Below are 26683 nucleotides of genomic sequence, written 5' to 3' on the forward strand. Positions count from 1 at the left end.
GTCATGAACATATCACCTCACACGCACTTAATTTGACAATGTTTCATTCACTATCCCAAAATTCAGGTATCTAGAAACACTTTGTGTTTTTTGCACTACAGTTCATTATAGTTTGATCGGTCACATTTTTTTGCTTTTGCTCTACTTGTTCAAAAATTGATCTTTCAAATAAAAACTGCTACTACTACTTATCATTTCTAAAGCGCTACTAGACGTACGCAGCGCTGTACACTTGAACATGAAGAGACAGTCCCTGCTCGACAGAGCTTACAATCTAATTAGGACAGACAAACGAGATAAGGGAATATTAAATTGAGGATGATAAAATAAGGGTTCTGAACAAGTGAGTAAGGGTTAGGAGTTAAAAACTGCATAAAAAAGGTGGGCTTTTAGCTTAGATTTGAAGACTGCCAGAGATGGAGCTTGACGTACCGGCTCAGGAAGTCTATTCTAGGCATATGGTGCAGCAAGATAAAAGGAACGGAGTCTGGAGTTAGCAGTGGAGGAGAAGGGTGCAGATAAGAGAGATTTACCCAGTGAACAGAGTTCCCGGGGAGGAATGTAAGGAGAGACGAGAGTGGAGAGATACTGAGGAGCTGCAGAGTGAATGCACTTATAGGTCAATAAGAGGAGCTTGAGCTGTTCTTTCCATTTTCCATTGTAGAAGCCACATAGCCATATTTATCTTGGTTTATCCACCAGCTTTAATACAAGAGGTACATTCAGTTTGTATATACATTCAATTTTTGGATACGGTATGGTATCAATTAAGATAAGACATTACTCTTACATACTTGGCTTTATTCATTTTTAGATTTCTAATGATATCCATTCTTTAAAAAAATTTTTTCAACTTTTAAGCAATTTTAAATTTTAATCGATACCATAAAATCTGGTACAAAAAACTTGTAATCCATTTACATAGATGCTCTTATTATACATTTTGCATATATGATTATTCATTAAATCCATTATTTTTTAATTGTACAATATGTCATTATCGTTTATGTGTTATGTTTTAATTATATAATTTACAAATATGATTATTTATAACATTCATTCTTTCAATTATACAATTTTATATATGTCACTATTGTTTATATGTCATGTTTTTATACTGAATTTTAATTTTCATATTTTATATAGATTTGACCCCTGATGCAGGCTTTGATGCCAAAACACAGCCGTGTCGGGTCGTTTTAAAGCTATTATTAAAGACTTCCTGATTTCCTCTTCAACATGTCCTTACTTTTTTTGTTCATCCCTTCTCTTTTTCAGCACTTCTTCCTCTTAATCCTCACGTAATTTAATCAAAACCTTTTGTGCTTATGAACCAGTTCGTACAGAAAATTTACTTATTTGGGTTTGGCTTTATATTTTCTTCCTTCTGCAGAACAGGTCCATAAATAATAAATAGACAGAAAGACTCAAGTACATTTCTTATGTCTGGGAAGGAGCAGTATGGATAGCCTTTCATATTGGAATACACCAGGCCCTTCCTGGCCACTGTCAAACAGGTTGCTGGGCTTAATGAATATTTAGACCGACCCAGTTTGGCATTTATAATTTTAGGGTTCACTCCCTGTTCATGCATTTTCATTTTCAGCATCAGTACATAAAGCGAAGACACTTACCTGTATAGCAGGTATTATCCGAGGACAGAAGGCTGATCATTCTCCGCACGCGGGTCGACAATCTGCGTCGGCCTGGGAATCCGCATAATGAATAGCAAAAAGAAAAAAAATCTTTGCTAGAGCATTCTGGTGCGAGTGCTGTACCGCACCACGCATGTGCGGAGTGTCTTCCTGCCCACCGCGTGACCGCACTCCTCAGTTTAATCTAAAAGCATAAGAAAAAGGAAAAAGAAACAACTCCAAAGGGAGGTGGGTGGGATTGTAAGAATGATCAGCCTGCTGTCCTTGGAGAACACCTGCTACAGGTAAGCAGCTTCGCTTTCTCCGAGGATAAGCAGGCTGAGTCATTCTCACACTTGGGGTATCCCTAGCATCCAGGGTCACCAAAAACATTGGTCAATTGGACCTCGCAACGGCAAGGGCCTAACATAGATTAACCTCAAACTCTATACAAACTAGCTGAGAGTGCAGCCTAGAACAGAACAAAACGGGACTAGGAGGGTGGAGTTGAATTCTAAACTCCAAAAAGATTCTGCAACACTGACTGCCCAAACAGACTATCACGTCAGGTATCCTGCTCAAGGCAGTAGTGAGATGTAAATGTGTGGACCTGAAGACCACATTGCAGCTTTGCAAAACTCTTCAATGGAGGCTGACCTCAAGTGAGCCACCGACTTGGCCATGGTTCTGACATTATGATCCGTGACATGACCCTCCAGAGTTAGCCCAGCCTGGGAATAAGCGAAGGAAATACAATCTGCTAGCCAATTGGAAATGGTGCGTTTACCGATAGTGACTCCCATTCTGATGGGATCAAAACAGACAAACAACTGGGCGGACTGTCTGAAGGGCTTCGTCCACTCCATGTAAAAGGCCAACGCTCTCTTGCAGTACAAGGTGTGCAAGCTGCTTTCTCCAGGGTGGGCATGAGAACAGAGAAAAAAATGTCTCCAGGGTGGGCATGAGGACGGGGAAAAAAATGATGGCAAGACAATCGACTGGTTCAGATGGAACTCCAATACCACCTTCGGCAGGAACTTAGGGTGAGTGTGGATGACTACTCTGTTGTGATGACACTTAGTATAAGGTGCACCTACTACTAAGGTCAGAAGCTGACTGACCCTACGAGCTGAAGTAACAGCTACCAAGAAAACGACTTTCCAGGCCAAGTACTTCAGATGGCAGGAATTCAGTGGCTCAAAAGGAGCTTTCATCAGCTGGGTGAGAACGACGCTGAGATCCCATAAAACTGGTGGAGTTTTGACAGGGGGCTTTGACAAAAGCAAACCTCTCATGAAGCGAATAACTAGATGCTGTCCAGAGATAGGCTTACCTTCTACATGCTGATAAGTACTAACTGCACTGTGAACCCTTTACAGAATTGGTCTTGAGACCAGACTCTGAAAAATGTAGAAGGTATTCAAGCAGGGTCTATGTAGGACAAGAAATGAGATCTATGGCCTTGTTGTCACACCATATGGCAAACATCCTCCATTTAAAATAGTAACACCTCTTAGTGGAATCTTTCCTGGAAGCAAGCAAGACTCGGGAGGCACCCTCCGAAAGACCCAAAGAAGCAGATTCTAGGCTCTCAACATCCAGGCCGTGAGAGTCGGAGACTTGAGGCTGGGATGTAGAAGCGACCCCTTGTTCTGCGTGACTAGGGTCAAAAAACACTCCAATCTCAGTGCTTCTTCGGAGGACAATTCCAGAAGAAGAGGGAACTAAATCTGTCATGGCTAGTAGGGTGCGATCAGAATCACTAATCCGTAGTCTTGCTTGAGTTTCAACAAAGTCTTTCCCACTAGAGGTATCGGAGAATACGCATACAGAAGGCCTCTTCCCCAATGAAGGAGAAAGGCATGTAACGCAGTCTATCGTGGGCCTGAAGCCAGGAACAGAACTGAGGGATCTTGTGATTGATTTGAGTGGCAAAAGGATCCACTGAGGGGGTGCCCCACGCTCGGAAGATGTTGCGGCCTACACCCATATTCTGAGACCACCCGTGAGGTTGCTCAGTCTGTCGGCAAGGTCATTGTTTGCACCTGCCAGATAAGTGGCTTGTAGAAACATGCCGTGACAGCGTGGCTAAAGCCACATCTGAACAGCATCCTGACCCAAAGGGTGAGATCCGGTGCCTCCCTGCTTGTTGGTGTAATACATCTCAACCTGATTGTCTGTCTGAATAAGGATAAAGTGAATGATACATATCTGTAGCAGGTGTTCTCCGAGGACAGCAGGCTGATTGTTCTCACGACTGGGTGACGTCCGCAGCAGCCCCCATCAACCGGAAGAAGCTTCGCGGGCGGTCTGCACGCAGGCACGCCCACCGCGCATGCGCGGCCGTCTTCCTGCCCGTGCGTGACCGTTCCCGCCAGTTGAATGACAAGCAAAAACTATGAAACGCAACTCCAAAGGGGAGGAGGGCGGGTAGGTGAGAACAATCAGCCTGCTGTCCTCGGAGAACACCTGCTACAGGTATGTATCATTCACTTTCTCCGAGGACAAGCAGGCTGCTTGTTCTCACGACTGGGGTATCCCTAGCTCTCAGGCTCACTCAAAACAAGAACCCAGGTCAATTGAACCTCGCAACGGTGAGGATACAACAGAAAATTGACCTACGAAGAACAACTAACTGAGAGTGCAGCCTGACCAGAATAAATGCGGGTCCTGGAGGGTGGAGTTGGATTTACACCCCAAACAGATTCTGCAGCACCGACTGCCCGAACCGACTGTCGCGTCGGATATCCTGCTGGAGGCAGTAATGTGATGACAGATGACCACGTCGCAGCCTTGCAAATCTCTTCAATAGTGGCTGACTTCAAGTGGGCCACCGACGCTGCCATGGCTCTGACACTATGAGCCGTGACATGACCCTCAAGAGTCAGCCCAGCCTGGGCATAAGTGAAGGAAATGCAAACTGCTAGCCAATTGGAGATGGTGCGTTTCCCGACAGCGAACCCTAGCCTCTTAGGGTCGAAAGAAATAAACAATTGGGCGGACTGTCTGTGGGGCTGTGTCCGCTCCAAATAGAAGGCCAATGCTCTCTTGCAGTCCAATGTGTGCAACTGACGTTCAGCAGGGCGGTCTGGGAAAGAATGTTGGCAAGACAATTGACTGGTTAAGATGGAACTCCGACACCACCTTCGGCAGGAACTTTGGGTGGGTGCGGAGCACTACTCTGTTGTGATGAAATTTTGTATATGGAGCATGAGCTACCAGGGCTTGAAGCTCACTGACCCTACGAGCTGAAGTAACTGCCACCAAGAAAATGACCTTCTAGGTCAAGTACTTCAGATGGCAGGTATTCAGTGGCTCAAAAGGAGGTTTCATCAGCTGGGTGAGGACGACGTTGAGATCCCATGACACTGTAGGAGGCTTGATAGGGGGCTTTGACAAAAGCAAGCCCCTCATGAATCGAACGACTAAAGGCTCTCCAGAGATGGCTTTACCTTCCACACGATAATGGTAAGCACTAATCGCACTAAGGTGATTCCTTACTGAGTTGGTCTTGAGGCCAGACTCTGATAAGTGCATAAGGTATTCAAGCAGGTTCTGTGCAGGGCAAGAACGAGTTTCTAGGGCCTTGCTCTCACACCAAACGACAAACCTCCTCCACTTGAAAAAGTAACTCTTTTTAGTGGAATCCTTCCTAGAGGCAAGCAAGTCACGGGAGACACCCTCAGACAGACCCAACGCAGAGAAGTCTACGCCCTCAACATCCAGGCCGTGAGAGCCAGGGACTGAAGGTTGGGGTGCAGCAACGCTCCGTCGTTCTGCGAAATGAGAGTCGGAAAACACTCCAATCTCCACGGTTCTTCGGAGGACAACTCCAGAAGAAGAGGGAACCAGATCTGACGGGGCCAAAAGGGCGCTTTCAGAATCATGGTGCCGTGGTCTTGCTTGAGCTTCAGTAAGGTCTTCCCCACCAAAGGTATGGGAGGATAAGCATACAGGAGGCCGGTCCCCCAATGGAGGAGAAAGGCGTCCGACGCTAGCCTGCCGTGTGCCTGAAGTCTGGAACAGAACAGAGGCAGCTTGTGGTTGGTCTGAGAGGCGAAAAGGTCCACCGAGGGGGTGCCCCACTCTCGGAAGATCTTGCGTACCACTCTGGAATGAAGCGACCACTCGTGCGGTTGCATGACTCTGCTCAGCCTGTCGGCCAGACTGTTGTTTACACCTGCCAGGTATGTGGCTTGGAGGAGCATGCCGAACTGGCAAGCTCAACGCCACATCCCGACGGCTTCCTGACACAAGGGGCGAGATCCGGTGCCCCCCTGCTTGTTGGTGTAATACATTGCAACCTGATTGTCTGTCCGAATTTGGATAATTTGGCAGGACAGCCGATCTCTGAAAGCCTTCAGTGCGTTCCAGATCGCTCGGAGCTCCAGGAGGTTGATCTGCAGATCCTTTTCCTGGAGGGACCACAGACCCTGGGTGTGAAGCCCATCGACATGAGCTCCCCACCCCAGGCGAGATGCATCCGTCGTCAGCACTTTCGTGGGCTGCGGAATTTGGAATGGACGTCCCAGGGTCAAATTGGTCCAAATGGTCCACCAGAGCAGTGAAGTGCGGCAACTGGTGGAGAGGCGGATGACATCTTCTAGATTCCCGGTGGCTTGGAACCACTGGGAAGTAGGGTCCATTGAGCAGATCTCATGTGAAGACGAGCCATGGGAGTCACATGGACTGTGGAGGCCATATGACCCAGAAGTCTCAACATCTGCCGAGCTGTGACCTGCTGAGACGCTCTGGTCTGCGAAGCCAGGGACAGGAGGTTGTTGGCCCTCGCTTCGGGAAGGAAGGCCTGAGCCGTCTGGGTATTCAGCAGAGCTCCTATGAATTCCAGAGACTGGGTTGGCTGGAACTGGGACTTTGGGTAATTTATCACAAACCCCAGCAGCTCCAGGAGTTGAATAGTGCACTGCATGGACCGGAGGGCTCCTGCCTCCGAGGTGTTCTTGACCAGCCAATCGTCGAGATATGGGAACACGTGCACTCCCAGCTTGCGTAGATACGCCGCTACCACCACGAGACACTTTGTAAACACCCTTGGGGCAGAGGCGAGCCCAAAGGGCAGCACACAATACTGAAAGTGCCGTGCGCCCAGGCGGAATCTGAGATACTGTCTGTGAGCTGGCAGTATCGGGATGTGAGTGTATGCGTCCTTTAAATCCAGGGAACATAGCCAATCGTTTTTCTGAATCATTGGCAGAAGGGTGCCCAAGGAAAGCATCCTGAACTTTTCTTTGACCAGGAATTTGTTCAGGCCTCTCAGGTCTAGGATGGGGCGCATCCCCCCTGTTTTCTTTTCCACAAGGAAGTACCTGGAATAGAATCCCTGCCCTTCTTGCCCGGGTGGTACGGGCTCAACCGCATTGGCGCTGAGAAGGGCGGAGAGTTCCTCTGCAAGTACCTGCTTGTGATGGGAGCTGAAGGATTGAGCTCCCGGAGGACAATTTGGTGGAAGGGAGGCCAAATTTAGGGCGTATCCGCACCGCACTATTTGGAGAACCCACTGGTCGGAGGTTATGAGAGGCCACCTTTGGTGAAAAAATTTTAACCTCCCTCCGACCGGCAGATCGTACGGCACGGACACTTTGATGGCGGCTATGTTCCAGTGGATCCAGTCAAAAGCCCGTCCCCGGCTTTTGCTGTGGAGGCGCAGGGGGCTGCTTAGGCGCACGCTGTTGACGAGAACGAGCGCGCTGGGGCTGTCCCTGTGCCTGTCGAGGCCTTCGGGCCGGCTGGGTGTACCTACGCTTGGTAAAAGCATAGGGCGCAGCCTGCCGGGCCCGGGAAAAACGTCCACCTGCTGAGGTGGATGCTCAAGGCGCCCGGTGGGAGAGCTTGTCGAGGGCGGTTTCCCGCTGATGCAGTTGGTCCACCAGCTGCTCGACCTTCTCACCAAAAATATTATCCCCCCGGCAAGGGACGTCAGCCAGTCTCTGCTGGGTGCGGTTGTCCAGGTCAGAGGCACGCAGCCATGAGAGCCTGCGCATCACTATACCTTGGGCCGCAGCACGAGACGCCACGTCACAGGTGTCATAGATACCCCTGGACAGGAACTTTCTGCACGCCTTCAGCTGCCTGACCACCTCCTGAAAAGGCCTGGACTGCTCCGGCGGGAGCTTATCGACCAGGTCCGCCAGTTGCTTCACATTGTTCCGCATGTGGATGCTCGTGTAGAGCTGGTAAGACTGGATGCGGGTCACGAGCATGGAAGATTGGTAGGCCTTCCTCCCAAACGAGTCCAGAGTGCGAGACTCCCGCCCCGGGGGCGCCGAGGCGGTATCCCTCGAACTCCGTGCCCTCTTGAGAGCAGAATCCACGACCGCCGAGTCATGGGGCAATTGGGGCCGCATTAACTCTGGGTCCGAGTGGATTCTGTACTGGGACTCTGCTTTCTTGGGAATGGTGGGATTAGATAATGGTCTCATCCAGTTCCGGAGCAGTGTCTCTTTGAGGACATTGTGCAACGGCACCGTGGAGGACTCTCTAGGTGGTGATGGATAGTCGAGGACCTCGAGCATCTCAGCCCTCGGCTCGTCCACAGAGACCACGGGGAAGGGAATGCATATAATGTCCCTAACAAAGGAGGCAAAGGAGAGGCTCTCAGGAGGCGAGAGCTTCCTCTCAGGTGAAGGCGTGGGGTCGGAGGGAAGGCCCACAGACTCCTCTGAGGAGAAATATCTGGGGTCCTCCTCCTCCCCCAACGAGGCCTCTTCCTCGGTATCGGACATAAGCTCATGTAGCTGAGTCCTCAACCGGGCCCGGCTCGACGTCGAGGCACCGAGGCCTCGGTGTCGTCGAGCGGTGGACTCCTGCACCGGCGGGGACGAAGCTCCCTCCATCGACGTCGACTCCACCTGCGTGGCGGTCGAGACCGGCGCCGCAAGCGGCGTCGGTGTCGAAGGCCTCGGCACCGGGCTAGAGCTCGCCGGCGCCACAGTCAACGGCGCCGTTCGGCACAGCCTGGCGCATCAGCCCTTCCAGGATCCCCGGAAGGATGGCTCGGAGGCACTCGTCCAGGCCCGCTGCCGGGAAAGACGGGGGGGGGGGGGGGGGGGGGGGCCGGTAGAGGCGTGTGGCTTGGATCTCTTTCAGGGAGAGAAAACTAACAACTTATAGCAGCAGCTTCAGAGAGCATTTTCCATCTCACAGATAGGCTGCAGAGAATACCTTCTCCTGCTTTAGACTTAATCCTACCCACCCCTACCCCTCTACCCACCCACCCCTAGAGTGACATGTCTTATATAACCTCCCTATCAACCCACTCATTACTTTACCTCACCCATTTCTATTCTTCTATCACCTTCTCCCACTACTCCAACCAGAGTTACACCTAATCACACTGACCACCCTTCAACATCTTCTGTCCTTCTGTGACTGTTCTCTTGTGCTTGACTGCTTAAATATTTTAAATTTAAATGCTTTACTTTTTGTCTATTAGATTGTAAGCTCTTTGAGCAGGGACTGTCTTTCTTCTGTGTTTGTACAGCGCTGCGTACACTTTGTAGCGCTCTAGAAATGTTAAATAGTAGTAGTAGTAGTAGTAGGCGTCGGTGCCGGAAGCTGCTCGGGTCCAGGAGACTGCACTGAAGTGCTAGGACCCTGACGCATCGGTACCTCCACTACCGAGGGGGACCTCTCCTCTCGACTCTGACGCTTACCCGGCGTCGACTCCTCTCTGGCGCCGGAGGCCAGGTGCATCGATGGCGACCGATGACGGTGCTTCCTTGGCTTCTTGCGGTGCCCGTCATCGGCGCTAGGTGGTATGGAGGAGGAGGAGGTCGATCCCCCTCGGTCTCGAGGGGCCGGATCAGACAGGGTTCGGTCCCGAGGGCCATGAGCAGAGGGAGTGACTGGGGCCGACTGCCCACACGGCCTCTCACCCGTACCCTCACCGGAAGACCGGCGGGCCGACGGGACCTGTGCTCCTGGGGTTGATGCCATCGGTGCCGATTTCGCGGACATCGATACCGGTACCGAAGAACCGGCCGTCGATACCGATGCCGTCGAGGTCGACGTCGAGGGGCCGGCGCAAGTTCCAAAAATACAGTCCCGAAGAATTTGCCTCACAACTTGAGTCCGTTTCCGTAGACCAAGACACAAAGTACACGACTTGGTATCGTGCTCCGGCCCGAGGCACTGGAGGCACCAAGCGTGGGTGTCGGTCTGCGAGATAGGCCGGCCGCACCGACCACACTTTTTAAATCCACTCGGGACCTTCGAGGACATCGACGGAAAAATCGCGTCGGCGAAATCAAAGTCGTCGATGGTGGCGGTAAAATCACACCTCAAAAAAATAATCGACCGCGCGGCCACAAGGCCGCAACGCGACGCCCCCGCTAGAAAACGAGGGGAAAAACAGCGCGTTCTCTTTTTTTTTTTTTTTAACAAGAGAAAAAACCCTTGCGGAACGCGCGACAACAATAAGGAAAAAAACAAAGAAGGTTCGCGAACAACGCGACGGTTTTCCAGGGCTGACGAAGAGAGAGATGTGCGACACGTCTCTCTCCAGGCGCGGAAAAGAAAAGACTGGCGGGAACGGTCACGCACGGGCGGGAAGACGGCCGCGCATGCGCGGTGGGCGTGCCCTGCATGCGGACCGCCCGCGAAGCTTCTTCCGGTTGATGGGGGCTGCCGCGGACGTCACCCAGTCGTGAGAACAAGCAGCCTGCTTGTCCTCGGAGAATTTGATTGGACAGCCGATCTCTGAAAGCCTTTAGACCATTCCAGATTGCTCGGAGCTCCAGATGGATCTGAAGGTTCGTTTCCTGGATGGACAAAGCTCCCCGGGTGTGAAGCCCATCTACGTGAGCTCCCCACCCCAGGAGAGATGCATCCATCGCCAGCACTTTGTGGCTGAGGAATATGGAATGGTAGTCTCAAAGTCAGATTGGACTGAATTGTCAACTATTGAAGAGAGCGCACAAGCTCTGGGGACACTCAGATGACATCCTCCAGACCTCCCATGACTTGATACCACTGAGAGAAGCCAGGGTCCATTGAGCACATCTCATGTGAAGACATGCCATGGGTGTAACGTACACTGTGGAAGCCATGTGGCCCAACAATCTCAACATCTGCCGAGCTGTCCAAACCTTGGACGCAAGGGAAAGAAGGTTGTCTGCACACGCCTCTGGGAGGAAGGTTCGGACACTCTTTGAATCGAGCAAGGCTCCCTATAAACGCCAACTGTTGAACAGGATGGAGATGGGACTTGGGGTAGTTTATTACGAACCCTAGTAGCTCCAGCACCTGAATAGTCTTCTGCATGGATTCCTGAGCATCTACCTCTGAGGTGCTCTTCACCAGCCAATCGTCGAGATAAGGGAACACATGCACCCCCAAGTCTGCGCAGCGATGCTGCAACTACCACTAGACATTTTGTAAACACCCTGGGAGCTGATGCAAGGCCAAAGGGCAACATGGTACTGAAAGTGATGTGTTCCCAGCCGAAACCGAAGATACTTCCTGTGAGCTGGAAGTATTGGGATGTGTGTATATGCATCCTTCAAGTCCAGAGCATAGACAATCGTTTTCCTGAATCATGGGAAGAAGGGTACCCAGGGAAACCATCTTGAACTTTTCTCAGACTAGGAATTTGTTCAGGACCCTCAGGTCTAGGATGGAACGCATCCCCCCTGTCTTTTTCTGCACAAGGAAATACCTGGAATAGAATCCTTGCCCTTCTTCCCCTTTTGGAACGAGTTCGACCGCATGGGCCTTTAGAAGGGAGGAGAGTTCCTCTGCAAGCACCTGCTTGCTGAATGAATGAGCTCTCTGTGGGAAATTTGGAGGTTTGGATATCAAATTGAGGGTGTATCCTAACTGGACTATTTGAAGAACCCACCGGTCGAAGGTTATGAAAAGTCACTTTTGGTGAAAAAAGTTTAACCTTCCTCCAACTGGTACATCATCTGGCACAGACACTTCTATAGTGGTTATGCTCTGCTGGAGCCAGTCAAAAGCCCATCACTTGCTTTTGCTGGGGAGCAGCAGGGGCCTTGGGCGCATGCTGTTGACGAGAACGAGCACGCTATGCTGTTGTCTGAACATGCTGGCGAGTTGCTGGAGCCTACCTATACCTAGCATAGGCATAAGAAGCACTCCAGGACCCACCAAAATACCTCTTAGATAAGGAGGTGGTCTCAGAAGGCGTTCAGTGGGAGAGAGAAGACATAGCATCTGTGTACTTCTTGATCTGTTCAACCAGTTGCTCAACCTTCTCCCCGAACAGACTATCCCCCCGGCAAGGGGCATCCACCATTCTCTGCTGGTCCGAATGGTCCAGGTCAGAGACATGCAGCCACGAGTGTCTGCGCATCACTATACCCTGGGCAGAGATTCTGGATGCTATATCAAAAGTGTCGTAAGTGCCTCTGGCCAATAATTTGTGACACACCTTCTGCTGCTTGACCAGCTGGTGAAAAGACTCAGCCTGCTCCGGAGGGAGCACATCAACCAAGTCTGACAGCTTCCTCACCAAATCCCACAAGTAGATGCTCGTGAAGAGCTGGTACGATTGAATATGGGCAATGAGCATAGTGGCATGATACATTTTTCTCCGAAAAGGGTCCAAGATTCTAGCTTGGGGGGGGGGGGGGGGGGGGAGAGGGAGCTGAAACATAGTCTTTAGTACTCTTGGCTCTCTTGAGAGCAGCAGCAACCACCATGGAGTTTGTGGGGTAACTGAGACCTCGCCAACCCAGGTTCTCCGTGGATTCGATACTGGGTATTTATCTTCTTGGGGACCACAGGGAAAGAGGAGATGCCCAGCTCTGCACGAGGACTGCCTTGAGTACCTTGTGCAGAGGAGCTGTCACTGCCTCCTTAGGTGGAGAGGTGTAGTCCAAGACCTCGAGCATCAGAGCCCTGGGCTCATCCTCCTAGGGGAAAGGGTATGGCCTCTGCCATTTCCCACACAAAGGAGGTGAATGAGAGGCTCTGAGGTGGAGACAGTCTTCTCTCAGGTGGAGGGAAAGGTTCAGACGGGATCCCAAAGGACTCATTGGAGGAAAAGTACCTGGGATTCTCCTCTGACTCCCATGAGCGTTCCTCTTTGGTATTGGAGAGCACGTCCCCCAGGGAAGTCTGAGACTGGGCTCGCCTCGACATCGAGGATCCATGGTCTCAAGAAAGGCATTGAGGAGTCGGTTCCTGCCTCGACTCCGGAAAAGCTTCCTCCACCGGCATTGAAGGAGAACTGCTTGAGTGGCAAATGACACCGGCGTCGCTTGCAACGCCGGTGCCGTAGGCCATACCGTAGTCTGCAGGCCAGACAGGGCTTCAGCAATAGGCATGGCAGGTGTAAGCACCCCTGAAGCCGATGCAGACCGATGCAATAAGTCCTCCAGAAGCTCTGGGAGCAAGGCCCAGATACGCTCGTCGAGAGCTGCCATCGGTAAAGGCAGTGGGGCCAGTTGGAGATCAGGTTACAGAAGCATCTGGGCACGGGAGCAGGATCTCGGCTGCTGGGAGACGCACGCATTGACACCTCTTGTTTAGAGGGGGAGGGATCCTCCCAGCGTTGATGCTTCTCTGGGGACAGATTCCTTTGCGCCCCGGAGCTCCCGGCACCATGTGTCGAAGGAGATCGGTGTTGGTGCTTCTTGGCCCGACGCACCTCACCGAGACTCCTTGGTGCTGATGAACACATTGTCGAATCCTCCTATCGCCTCGGGGTCAGGTCCAACGAAGGCTGGTCCCAGGGGACTGCACAGTAGGAGGCCTCGAGACAGGTGGAGATCCACTTGACACCTTAGTATTCCCAGTGTCTCTGGGCCTCACAGCAGCCATCCCTACCTCGACTCCCAATGTCAATGCCTTTCTCGACGTCGACGCCGCCGACCTGGACGCAGATGCCGAAGGACCGGACCGAACTCCAAAAGGTTTCTCTCTCAGAGCACCGAATATAACATTTGAAGCCACTGGAAGTCTTCGATGACATGGAAGGGAAAACGGCTTTGTCAAAATTAAAAGACTTGACTGTACCGAAAAATAGAGCACATAAATGGGAAACCCGACTGAGCAGGCCTAAGAGTGGCCTGCGATGAAAAATAAAGAAAACTTATATGCGGACTTAAAAAACTAAAAGTACGAGGGTTTTTTTTTTTTTTTTGAAACAAAAGGGGAGAAGAACACGAAAAATTTTGCGAAAAAAAGTACAAAAAAGGAAGGAGTGACAGCAAAAAATCAGCTGCTCCTTACGCGGAGAAAAAAAAGAACTGAGGAGCGAGGTCTCACGAAGGGCGGGAAGACACTCCGCACATGAGCAGTAAAGTACAGCACGTGCACCAGAAGGCACTAGCAAAGTTTTTTTTTTTCTTTTTGCTATTCATTATGCTGATTCCTAGGCCGACGCAGATCGTTCACCCATTTGTGAGAATGACTCAGCTTGATTGTCCTCGGAGAAATGTCTTTACACTATTGCCATTATTAGAGATAAAGGTCAGCTGGTGTCCACACATTATTATTACAGCCCAATATCCAAAAGGCTCTCTTTTAAGAATCTGAACCCTGTTTTAAATTCCATCAAAGAACCACAATTCAAACCACTGAGTGCAAATTCTCTATACCAGTGGCTCCCAAACCTGGTCCTGGAGGCACCCCAGACTGTCAGGTTTTTAAGATATCCACGATGAATATTCATGAGAGATTTGTATGCACTGCCTCCACTGCATGCAAATCTCTCTCATGAATATTCATTGTGGATATCCTAAACACCTGCATACAGGTCCCTAGGTGCAGTGCACCAGAGACAGGTGGACCTAGGCTCCAACCTCCCCCTACCTGTTACACTTGTGGAGGAAACTGTGAGCCCTCCAAAATTCACTGTACCCACATATAGATGCCCCCTTCACCTGCAAGGGCTATGGTAGTGGTGTACAGTTGGGGGTACTGGGTTTTGGGGGGGCTCAGCACAGAAGGTAAGGGTAACAAAGCACAGAAGTTAAGTGTAGCAAAGTGGAGGAGTGGCCTAGTGGTTAGGGTGGTGGACTTTGGTCCTGAGGAACTGAGTTCGATTCCCGGCACAGGCAGCTCCTTGTGACTCTGGGCAAGTCACTTAACCCTCCATTGCCCCATGTAAGCCGCATTGAGCCTGCCATGAGTGGGAAAGCGCGGGGTACAAATGTAACAAAAAAAAAAAAATAGTGAGATGTGTACCTGGCAGCATTTTATGAAGTCCACTAAAGTGCCCCCCCTAGGGTGCCCTACTCCTGTCCTGGGATGTCAGGGGGACCAGTCTACTAAAAACACTGGCTCCTCCAACATCCCAATGGCTTGATTTTGTATGTTCTGCACTTGGACAAAACATTGTTCGTAACAGTATTTTCGAAAACAAAAGATAGACATTTTTCTTTTCGAAAATGACCTTCTTTCCTATTCGGATTTTGGACTTTTTTTTTGCAAAACGTCCAAAGTTGGACTTGGACGTCATATCGAAAATGCCCCTCTATATGATTTTAAGAAGGGGAAGGACATCAATGACTGAGAGACCCATGAGACTGTAGTATTGTGGTGTACTCAGTTTAGAGGCATTACCTGTGGAAGATATGAGGGCAAAGAATCTCAACCCTGTCCTCAGGGCACACCTTGGCAGTCAGGTTTTCAGGATATCCATAGTGAATAGGCATGAGAAATTTGCATGCACTACTTCCACTGTATACAAATCTATCATATGCTTATTCATTGTGGGTATCCAGAAAACTTGACTGGCTAGGTTTGTCAAGAGTTGAGAACCACTGCATGAGGGTGCAGCAGTGAAAAGAATTTAGCAATAGGGAAGTGATCATGAGACCCATGGACCCAATCTAGCAGCGAAGTTGTATTAGGGAAGACTCAGCTTGGAAGTAGTGAGCATGGGATCCATGTAACTGTAGTTCCAGGAGCTGTGATGGCTCTAAAAGATACCCATCAGTTCTCCTAACAACAATATTTAACTATAGCAGGCTACAAAACAAAATTCAAGAAGACTGACTATTTTATCTCCCTTTTCAGGTGAGTTGGTTAACAGCTAGAATGGATATCCTAACAGGCTTCAACTGATACCTTGAGGCAGATCTGAAAATCCCATCCTAATCCCTAAATTGTGAAGAAAGGACTCACTGGCTGGTCTATGGCACGTAGCACAGTGCGCTTAATGTCTGCAATAGCCTCGGTATACACAGATGCCAGTTCATGGATCAGCTTGTGGTTCTGTGGCAGAAGAGCAAGGTACAAGTATAGGCATTGCTTCTCAGTCTCCTCTGTCCAGGGTGCGGCCACCTCTGCGAAAACAGACACATTTATGAAGAGATAGCAGAAAAAGCAGGGAAGTTACTACAATTTTTATTTGGGGTATAGAACACTGTTGGCTGCATCTTCAGGATACTACAGGTACTCTACTACTACTACTACTATTTAACATTTCTAGAGCGCTACAAAGTGTACGCAGCGCTGTACAAACACAGAAGAAAGACAGTCCCTGCTCAAAGAGCTTACAATCCAAAAGACAAAAAGTAAAGTATTTAAATTTAAAATATTTAAGCAGTCAAGCACAAGAGAACAGTCACAGAAGGACTGAAGATGTTGAAGATGTACTCTAATTCTAACACCAATGGGGAAAGAAAGCACAAACATTACAAACTCACAGAACATTTGACACATGAAGCAACAGAAGAGTGCAGATACATGATAAACTTGTTAAGGCACATCTTTAGGCTGCTAAGAATAGGTTAGTGATTTAATGAAATTTGGAGCTTTCTATAAGCCCTTTATTTATTAATTAGGATTTATTTACCACCTTTTTGAAAGAATTCACTCAAGGCAGCGTACAGCAAGAATACGTCAAACATAAGCAATGGACAATTACAGCAGTAAAAAAATATTCAAATACATACTATGCCAACACAATACACAATAAAATATTTTAATAAACAGAATAGGGTGTAAGCAAAGATGAATATATAGATAAGATAGATGACAGGAGTAAGAAAATAAGGTATTACTTAAGGAAGTTGTGAATGAGATCAGAAAGGTGCTTGAATGTTATCTTAGCTAGGGTAGGAGTGGATAAACATGTCCTGCTATGTGAAGCCGGTATCATTCCATGTGTGTGTATTAAAGGCCTGGTTGAAGAACCAAGCTTTCACCTGCTTCCTGAAGTAGAGGTAGTCTTGTGTTATGTGAAGCCTTTCAGAGAGTGCATTCCAGATTGTGGGGGCTACCCTGGAGAAGGTTCGCTTGTGAGTATCATGTCATGTGATGTCCTTTGGAGAGGGTGTGGTTAGGGATACTCCTTGGGAGGACCTTAGTGACCTTGACGGTCTGTAGAAGGTAATCCTGTTCTTCAAGTACTTTAGGCCACTACTTTAAGGGCCTTGAAGATCAAACATAGAGTTTTAAACTTGGTCCTGTACTGTACTGGTAGCCAGTGAAGTTTTTGCAAAAATGGTGTGATGTCATGTCGCTTACAACCTTCTATTAATTTTGCTGCAGCATTCTGATCAATTGGAGCTGGTGCAGACTCTTTGTAGTCAGACCAGTGTACAGTGCATTACAGTAATCCAGTCTTGATGTTATCATGGCATGCACAACTGAGACAAGGCTTGCCTTCTCAATGTATGGAGACAAGTAGCACAGTTCTCCAAGGTGACAGAAGCTGTTCTTGAAGGTAGTTTGGATTTGGGGGATCAGTTGACTTGAGCTGTACTCCAAGGTTCCTGACTTGTGATTTGAGGGAGAGTTCATATTTCCAAAGAGAGATTTTGAGGTCAGGTATGTGCCCACTTGTGTTAGGGACCCATAGAAGCTCAGTTTTACTTGGGTTTAGGCAAAGTTTGTTATTTTTATCCCACTCAAACTGATATTAGACAGGTAGTCAGTTTATTCAGGGCTGTGGCTTAAGTTGGGTTCAATGGATATGAGTAGCTGCACATCATCCGCATAGATGTAGAACTGAGTGTCCATCAACCGAAATCAGCTTGGCTAGTAGCTTGAAGTAGATACTGAACGGAATAGATGGCAGTACCGATCCATGTGGTACCCCACAGGTCACTGCCCATGGTGGTGATGAGGTGCTGCTGAATACTAAACTGTTGCCTGTCTGATAGATAGGATCTGAGCCAGGCAAGCACTGTTACTACTACTTATAATTTCTAAAGCGCTACTAGACGTACGCAGCGCTGTACACTTGAACATGAAGAGACAGTCCCTGCTCGACAGATGTTCCACTGATACCTGTTTCTGCCAGGCATGCTAGCATGATATTGTAATCCACAGTGCCAAAAGCTGATAAGAAACTTAGCAGTACTAACACTGAGGCAAATCCCGTCTCGGTTTCTGTGAAGATCAGCTAGTGGGGATACAAGAACTGTTTCTGTTCCATAACCGGGTGTAATGGAAGATGTAAAGGATTGTTTTTCATCCCTGCTTTGATCGATAATGAACTCTAAAATCTTCTGTGTTTGACCAAAAGTAACTTTCCTTGTAAATACAAAAACAAGTTGGAAAATAAGAATTAATTTGGTATGCAAAGGGGAGGATGGTTCTTGTTTTCGGAAGTTCAGCTTGGCCACCTGGACTTGGAAAGCATTCTGTAATTTTCCTTAGCTCTGAACATGAGCTCTGAGCCTAATAAAAAGGGGGGCTTGTTGCAGCAGAGTGGGGGCTCATCTGTGAGTGGATACGCTGCGCAGAGGATCTGTTCCTGGTCCAAGAAGCTCCTGATTCCCGCTGTGAACCGGGCCCCCCCAGCTGATGATAAGAGCCTGGATGATGTAAGGACCAGTGATGTTGTATGAATAGTGTATTATTGCTTCTTTTCCTGGTCTAAGAACTCTTAGCATTGCTTAGATGTAGAGACCAGTGATGTAATGATTGTGTTCATATAGCTAATCACTGTATATACCTTAATCATTGTAGAATTTAGCACCTCTAATAAAGGTTTCATTTATCTAATATGAATCCAAAAGAATCCACGGTAATTACTGAGTAGTCTGTGTCAGTGAGACAGGCTGTAAATCCATAGCAGTACACCGGGTCTGAATCCAGATTGGATCTAGCCAGTTTCTCTCTTCTAGTCAGTCAATCATTGAGTTGATCACAGACTGTTAGTTCTATAAGTTTTCCTTTACTGACTGAATAGCAGAGACCATGGTACCATCCTCCCGAGAATCATGAACAGCCCCAGCAGCCTTTGTGTCGCGACCTTCACCCGTGACGCTTTCTCCTCGGTTGTTGCGCGCCTCGGGTCTGCTGGAGGAGGCGCTGGCCGGGAAGGGCGGGCAGATGCTGGGCCTCTCCGTCGCTCCAGAAGTTTGCTGTCTGCTGTTTGGGCGGCTCCGGCTCTCCGCACTGCGTCAGTGACTGCGGGGGAACGCCGGCCATCTTTGCAGCGCCGGCGTCCCCGAAGATGGTATTCTCTTCTAGGCGCAGAGCCCAGGAACACGGTGGACTCTCCCCCGACGCCCGGATTGGCTCATCACGGCTGGTCGCCGCCTCCTCATGTTGGCCAGCCAATCCGGGGTTCCTGGAAGGTTGCCTGAGGGGTACGCCTCCTGTCAGCTGTTCCTATGGAGGGGGCTATTTAAGAGCAGCAGTTAGTGGATGTCGTTGCTTCGGCTTCTACTAGTGTGGATTCCTGGGCGCCTGTTTCTCTCGTGGTTTGGACTTTGACTTTTGCTTGCCGCCTGCCTTTGAACCTTTGCTTGGACCTGGACTTTGCCTTTTGCTTGCCGCCTGCCTTTGAACCTTTGCTTGGACCTGGACTTTGCCTTTTGCTTGCCGCCTGCCTTTGAACCTTCGCTTGGACATGCTTTGCCTTTTGCTTGCCGCCTGCTTTTGAACCTTTCCTTGGACCTGGACTTTGCCTTTACTTACCACCTGCCTTTGAACCTTTGCTTGAACCTGGGCTTTGCTTCTACTTGCCGCCTGCCTTGAACCTTGACCTGGTATTGGACTGTATCTTTTGCCCGTTGCCTGTCCCAGTTATCCAGTCTTGATCGGACCGCTGGTGTGCCTGCGTTCTATCCTGAGGTCAGATCGAACCTCCGCCGGAGTTCTCTGCCCTGCTTCTTCAGGTAAGACCAGGACTGTTCGGCCACTGAATGCTGTTTGGCATAGGGGCTCACATTCTTGGTGTTGTGGAGCTTGACACTTTGTTATTTTAGAAAAACTGATATATCGAGGTGGGCCCCACAAATAAACAACCCAATTCCTCACTCCAGTTGCTAATCTATGCTAAGCTACCATTTTTAGGCCACTATATTGCAAATTGCAAGGGTTGGGTGGAAGAGAGGGGTATCCCCGACAGCTAGCATGAGTGATTACCACACGCTAGTTGACCTAAGGAGGCAGAAAGTGCAGCAGCACTATCGACAGTCCAGTAGCATATGCTCACCAGGATTGTGGCCCAGTACATAAACAAATAATAAAGGTATGTGCCATGGCGGCGCACATACCCCACTTCCTTTCCCAATCATCCCCTCACACAATAGCCCCCCAATCCCTCCGGCAACAGAATCTTCCTCTCCCAATCCGTCCCTGAATCATTAGTGCTCCCTCCTGATCTCTCTCTGGCAACAGAATCTTCCTCTCCTGATCACCCACAGCAATAGCATTCTACCCTTCTAAAACCCTGGCCCCGGCTCATGCCACAGAGATATTTAATTTCTTCTACTACTATTACTATAAATCACTTCTATAGCGCTACCAGTCATACGCAGCAGTTTACAACTGAACATGAAGAAGACAGTCCCTGCTCAAAAGAGCTTACAATCTAAATCAGGACAAAAAGAAAGGACCAAAAAGGATAAGGGAAGGACAGACAGAAGGACACATAAGGATAAGATAAAAGTTACAAGTCAGGAGTCGAAAGCAGCATCAAACAGGTAGGCCTTTAGCCCAGATTTGAATGAAGGCAGCCAGGGATGGAGCTAGACGTAATGGCTCAGGATGCCTATTCCAGGCATAAGGTGTGGCGAGATAGAAGGAGCGGAGTCTGGAGTTAGCGATGGAGGAGAAGGGTGCAATTAGGAGAGATTTGCCTAGTGAATGGAATTCTAGGGAAGGAGTGTAGGGAGAGATGAGGGTGGAGAGGTAGTGAGGGGCTGCAGAGTGAATGCACTTATAGGTTAACAAGAGGAGCTTGAATTGTATATGGAAACGGATAGGGAGCCAGTGAAGTGATTTCAGGAGAGGGCTGATATGGGCATAATGACTTTGGCGAAATATTAGTCGTGCGGCAGAGTTTTGAACAGATTGAAAAGGAGAGAGATTGCTGAGTGGAAGACCTGAGAGAAGCAAGTTGCAGTAGTCTAAGCGAGAGGTGATGAGAATGTGGATGAGGGTTCTGATAGCGTGTTCAGAAAGGAAAGGGCAAATTCTGGCGATGTTATAAAGGAAGAAATGGGAGATCACATGATGGAGTGAGAGGAGAGGACATGTTTCTCTAGCTCTCGAGGAATCCTCCCCCAGCAGCTTCAAAACTGCAGAAAACAAGCCAGGAAGTGGCGATTTTCAACCTAAAACTAAATAAGTATATGTAACAATACCTGATCCGAGTGGAGAAAGACATGCCAGGGAAGGCGGTGAAAAAAGATGCAGAGAAACAGTGCGGAGCCGGCAAAACCAAAATGGCCGCCAGCCCGACACCGATCCCGCCATCGCTGTTCACTCCCTCGTAACTTACCCAGCTAACGGAGGCTGTAAAATCGGCTATGGCCCCCCCAGTTCACCCAGCTCTCCGAACAGCTAGCTGTGGTGGAAACCCTGCTGGAGGACACAACCCGGAGGACGGGGGACCTGGAAGGGCGGATAGTGGTGGTGGAAGACGCGGAACGCGCCCTGCAAGAACAACTGCAGAGTTTGCAGAAGCTAGTTGACACACAGTCCCAACAACTAGATGACCTCGAAAATCGTTCAAGGAGGTCAAATCTAAGACTCGTGGGGATACCTGAGTCGGTCCCTGATAACCAGCTCCAGACGCAATTGGAAAGATGGTTTAAAGAAGAATTTGCGCTGATAGCGGAGGGCCACTGTGTCTGGAGCAAGCACACAGGCTAGGCCGCAAACCCAACGGTGGAGGGCGACCACGGGTGGTCATAGTAAAAGTTCACAATTTTATCCACAAGATGGAGATACTCTGCGGATCGCGGCAGAAGTGGGACACACTGGCATTTGATGGAACCAATATAAACATTTTCCAGGATTACTCAATAGCACTACAGGAGCGCCGACGCACCTTTGGACCGATTTGTAAAACCCTTGCAGCACAAAAGAGAAGATTTATGCTCAATTACCCAGCGCAGCTCAAGGTCCTGCAAAATGGAGCTTGGACACTCTTCCACACGCCTCAAGAAGCGCAAAATGGCCTCAAAGACTACTTGGCCGAAGAATACAAGGTGCCATGAGCCCAGACCACTGAATGAATGAGGTAAAGATTGTGTAGAAATAGGATGGAGGTAGGCACGGGTAAAAAAAAGCAACATATTGATCTGTAAGGGGTGGCAGGGAAGGACGGGAAACACACTGAGAGGGTCAATGAGATTCAGGGTATAGGTTGAAGTTACATGCTGGGGGAGGGGACCCACCATCCACGATCTTGCACCACAGAGTGGATGGGGTCATTATGGGGTTGAGGGCAAGGGGGTTGGAGGGGGAAGGGAAGGGCAGGAACGGAGAAGGAAGGGGCGGGGAAGGGATAAGGAAGGGGGGGGGTGGCGGGGAAGGGATAAGGAAGGGGGGGCGGGGAAGGGATAAGGAAGGGGGGGCGGTGAAGGGGGGAGGAAGTGGTAGGGGGGTAGGTCCACAGGAGGATTCCACAGTCAAGAAGGGTAGAGAAAAGTGGAGGACAAAAAGAGATAAGAGGAAGATACAATTTAGCCTAATAAGGGACAGTTGATTTTTTATTTATTTATGTTACATTTGTACCCCGCTCTTACACAGAAAAGGAAAAAACGCAGAACCCTGAGAACAGAGCAATGGTCAGAATCTGCCCACAACCGCAGGGAGTCGTGCGAGGCTGGGCGCCCAGGCCTCAGATGTAGAAATTGAAAGTAGCATACAAAATACCAAAACAAATAAACAGGGATGGTCAGGGTGACTCGCATCATTTCTTGGAATGTAGGAGGCATAGCTACACCAGTGAAAAGATCAAAAAGTTTACAGGCCTTGCAGAGGCATAAGGCGGATGTCGCCTGCTTGCAGGAGACACGTCTCACGGAGGAGGAGCATAGCAAATTGAAAACAGCATGGGTGGGGGAGGTGTTCTCTGCATCAGCGGAGGGTAGGAAACGGGGTGTAGCGATTTTAATAAGAAAAGGAGTAGCGGCAAAGGCAAAGCTCATCAAAGCAGACGACCAAGGGAGATATATTATAGTACGTTTGTGGCTCCAGAATAGGGAATTCCTGCTAGGTTCTCTATATGGACCGAATACATAAGTATTCCAAGCCATAATAAAGCAATGCACTCCCTCACCGGCACCGAAACTGCTGGTCTGTGGAGATTTTAACTTAATAGCAGACCCGGGGCTGGACACAACGAATCCCAGAGAGGCACCACAGGGAGGGAGTAAGAAACAGGTGCTCCCGACATTCATGCTCATTTTGAACCTGGTAGATGCGTGGCGGGCTCTACACCCAGAAACAAAAGACTATAAGCATCTGTCGATGGTCCACGGTACCAGCACGAAAATAGATTACATACTAGTAGATAGACTTACCTTCCCCCTTGGGTGAGCGACACGGGAATAGGGACTATAGAGATCTCGAATCATGCGCTCATATGGTTGGAGTTGGAAGCCCCAGAACACTACCAGCACCAAGGGGGGTGGAGATACCCGGGGTACCTACACAGAGATAGAGAATTTTTACAATACCGTATTTTTCGGACTATAAGACACACTTTTTTCCTCCCAAATTTGGGAGGCAAATGGGGGGTGCATCTTATAGTCCGAAGGTAGAGAAATTTAGCAGGCCGCCCTCCCTCCTGCCGAGTTCGGGATCGCCCGCCCTCCCTCCTGCCGAGTTCCGGGATCGCCCTCCCTTCCCCTGCCTTCTCTCTGAGGTCTAAAAGTAATTTTACCTAGTCGGGCTGCAGCGAAAAGCATGCAGGCTCAGCACATCAATCTTCCCTTCTGTCCCTCTCAGCTCTCTGGTCTGGCCCTCTGAGGTCTAAAAGTAATTTTACCTAGTCGGGGCTGCAGTGAAAAGCATGCAGGCTCAGGACGTCACTCTTCCCTTCTGTCTCTCTCAGCTCTCTGGTCCTGCCCTCAAACAGGAAATGAAGAGGAAGAGTGACATCCTGAGCCTGCATGCTTTTCGCTGCAGCCCCGACTAGGTAAAATTACTTTTAGACCTCAGAGGGCGGGACCAGAGAACTGAGAGAGACAAAAGGGAAGAGTGATGTGCTGAGCCTGCATGCTTTTCGCTGCAGCCCCGACTAGGTAAAATTACTTTTAGACCTCAGAGGGAGGGAGGGCAGGGGATCTCGGAACTCGGTGGGGCGGGAGGGAGGGATTCGGACAAGATGCACCGGAGCACCTAGGTTTTAGAGGAGGAAAAAGGTGCATCTTATAGTCCGAATTTTTTTTTCCTATTTCCCTCCTCTAAAACCTAGGTGCGTCTTATGGTCCAGTGCGTCTTATAGTCCGAAAAATATGGTACTTACATGCAAGATGGGGGGAATACGAGAGATTTAACAGGCAACATATGAACCACCCAAAACTTTATTGGATGACCTCCAAAGCAGTATTACGAGGAGACATTATAGCTTTTGTACAGGCACGTAAGAAAAAAAAGGCGAGGGTGATTTTACATTTGGAAGCACAACTTCAGAAAGCCAAACGAAAATACATAAGCTCTCCGAACAGAGTCACTAAAGAACAGTATCTAGTGGCCCAGGTAACACTTAATACCCTAATTCACCAGCAAACCAGGAGATAGCTGACCTACTATAAATGCAAACTCCAGAGGTTTGGGAACAAGGTAAGTACCCTATTAGCCAGATTGGTAGCACCGGGAAGCTCCAGGAAAGTAATAACAGCAATTTGAGGCCCGGGTGGGGCGACAGAACACAGAAGTGAGGAAATAGGGAAGATCTTTTATAGTTACTTTAGCACGCTTTATGAGGGCACACCAACTCGGGACATGGGAAGATTAACGAGCTAATTAAAGCAGGTAGGCATGCCCAAATTACAATCACGACACACAGACCTATTAAATAGTCCAATAACAGGACAGGAACTACAAGACACCATAAAAACCCTGGCCCTGAATTCGGCTCCAGGACCGGATGGCTTCATGGGAGAGTACTATAAGACCTTACCAAAGCCGGGACTCGAGGCGTTGGGGAGACACTTAGAACAGACAATTGAAGACAGGGAGTTTCCACCATACGCGAACGAGGCCCTGATAACATTGATACACAAGTCGGGGAAAGACGAGACACAGCCGGGATCTTATAGGCCCATCTCCCTGATAAACATGGATGTAAAAATTTTGGCCCGAATTCTTGCAACACGCCTGGGACAACTACTCCCTGAGTTCGTGGGGGAAGAGCAAGTGGGTTTTGTGAGGAATAGACAGGCGGGCAGCAATGTCAGGTGCTTGCTTTTGGCGATGGCAAAATGCCAGCAGCAACAAGAGCCTGCAATGATACTTAGCCTAGATGCCGAAAAGGCATTCGACAGGGTGGACTGGGGATACCTGTTCGAGCTGCTGACATATATGGGAATCCAGGGGTGGTTTGCAGATGCACTGAGAGCGTTGTATTCTCAACCCCGGGCAGCAGTTATGCTAAATAGAGTAAAGGGAAGCCCATTTGAGATCCAACAAGGGACCCGGCAAGGATGCCCGCTCTCCCCACTCCTATTCGTTCTGGCAATGGAACCCTTGCTCTGCGCTCTACGGGAGGATGGGAGGATTAGGGGGGTACCACTAGCGGGAGGCATAGTTAAAGCTCTGGCTTTTGCCGATGACCTACTGGTGATCACTCAAGATCCAGAAAGGGCAATCCCCAGGATTTTAAAGGTGATACAGGACTTTGGGACACTGTCAGGCTACACACTTAACATACAAAAATCTAAGGCCCTGGAAGTCCTACAGGGTGATGCCATAAAACAGGGGGTGACCCTCCCTATATAGTGGGCAACGGAGGTAGTTAAGTACCTGGGAGTTAGAATACCTCGAGAGCTCCCACAAGTGTACGATTGGAATGTGAGAAAGTTGATGAATGACACGAGATCCAGCCTGCAGATGTGGCAGGGGCTCCCCCTGTCATTTTTAGGCAGGATAGCTCTTTATAACATGGTGATAGTGCCCCGATGGCTGTATGTGTTTCAGACACTGCCCTTATACTTAACCAGGGCAGACGAAAAGAAGCATAATAAGATCCTACAGGCATTTCTGTGGGCCAAGAAAAAAACAATAGCAGCGCTGACCACTCTTCACTTACCGGTGGAATATGGAGGCATGGGACTACTAAATTTACGCTACATGATGATAGCAAGCAGCCTGAGACATTTAAATGATTGCCTAAGGCAAACACAATACTTCACCCCCACATGTCTGGAGCTACAAAAGATTGGGCAGAACCATATTAGCTACTTGCTCCACGGGGGAAACAAAGGAGAACCAAACTTGTTAGAAGCGGTGCAGCTCTTGCCGGCTGTGCAGGCGGCATGGCGCTGGTTGTGCCGACACCACAGATTCTCGCCTCGGGTGACTCCCTTTCTCCCAATTTGCGGCAACCCAGAATTCCCACCTGGTCAAAATCATATAGCTTTTGCTCGTTGGAGGGTCAAAGGACTAGAGTACCTATTGCAGGCGATAGATACAGAGGGCAAGATCAAACCTTGGGCAGAGCTCCAGACACAGTACACTCTAAACTCAGCAGACTGGCTCCACTATTACCAACTACAACATTATATCACTAGTTTCCCGCAGGAGGCCATGGCAGAAAATGTGCAAGAAGAGTTGGGCTCCGCGCTTTCGCTGGGGGCACAACAGGAAGTCCCATTGACATAGTATCACAGGCATTTAAAGGACATGGCAAAAGAACC

The 26683-nt window shown here is 49.2% G+C and overlaps 1 protein-coding gene across 4 annotated transcripts in view; it reads right to left on the reverse strand.

Annotated features, from left to right (window-relative positions):
• SYMPK (symplekin) overlaps positions 1-26683 on the reverse strand; it is a 767776-nt gene that overhangs the window by 320834 nt on the left and 420259 nt on the right. For all 4 annotated transcript variants that reach the window (XM_030217309.1, XM_030217308.1, XM_030217307.1 and 1 more), the window contains exon 18: positions 15750-15910. In XM_030217309.1, coding sequence (XP_030073169.1) covers positions 15750-15910 — 161 coding nt within the window. The remainder of the gene's footprint in view (positions 1-15749; positions 15911-26683) is intronic.

Source organism: Microcaecilia unicolor, chromosome 11 (genome assembly GCF_901765095.1).
Source record: "Microcaecilia unicolor chromosome 11, aMicUni1.1, whole genome shotgun sequence".
NCBI classification, from domain to species: domain Eukaryota; kingdom Metazoa; phylum Chordata; class Amphibia; order Gymnophiona; family Siphonopidae; genus Microcaecilia; species Microcaecilia unicolor.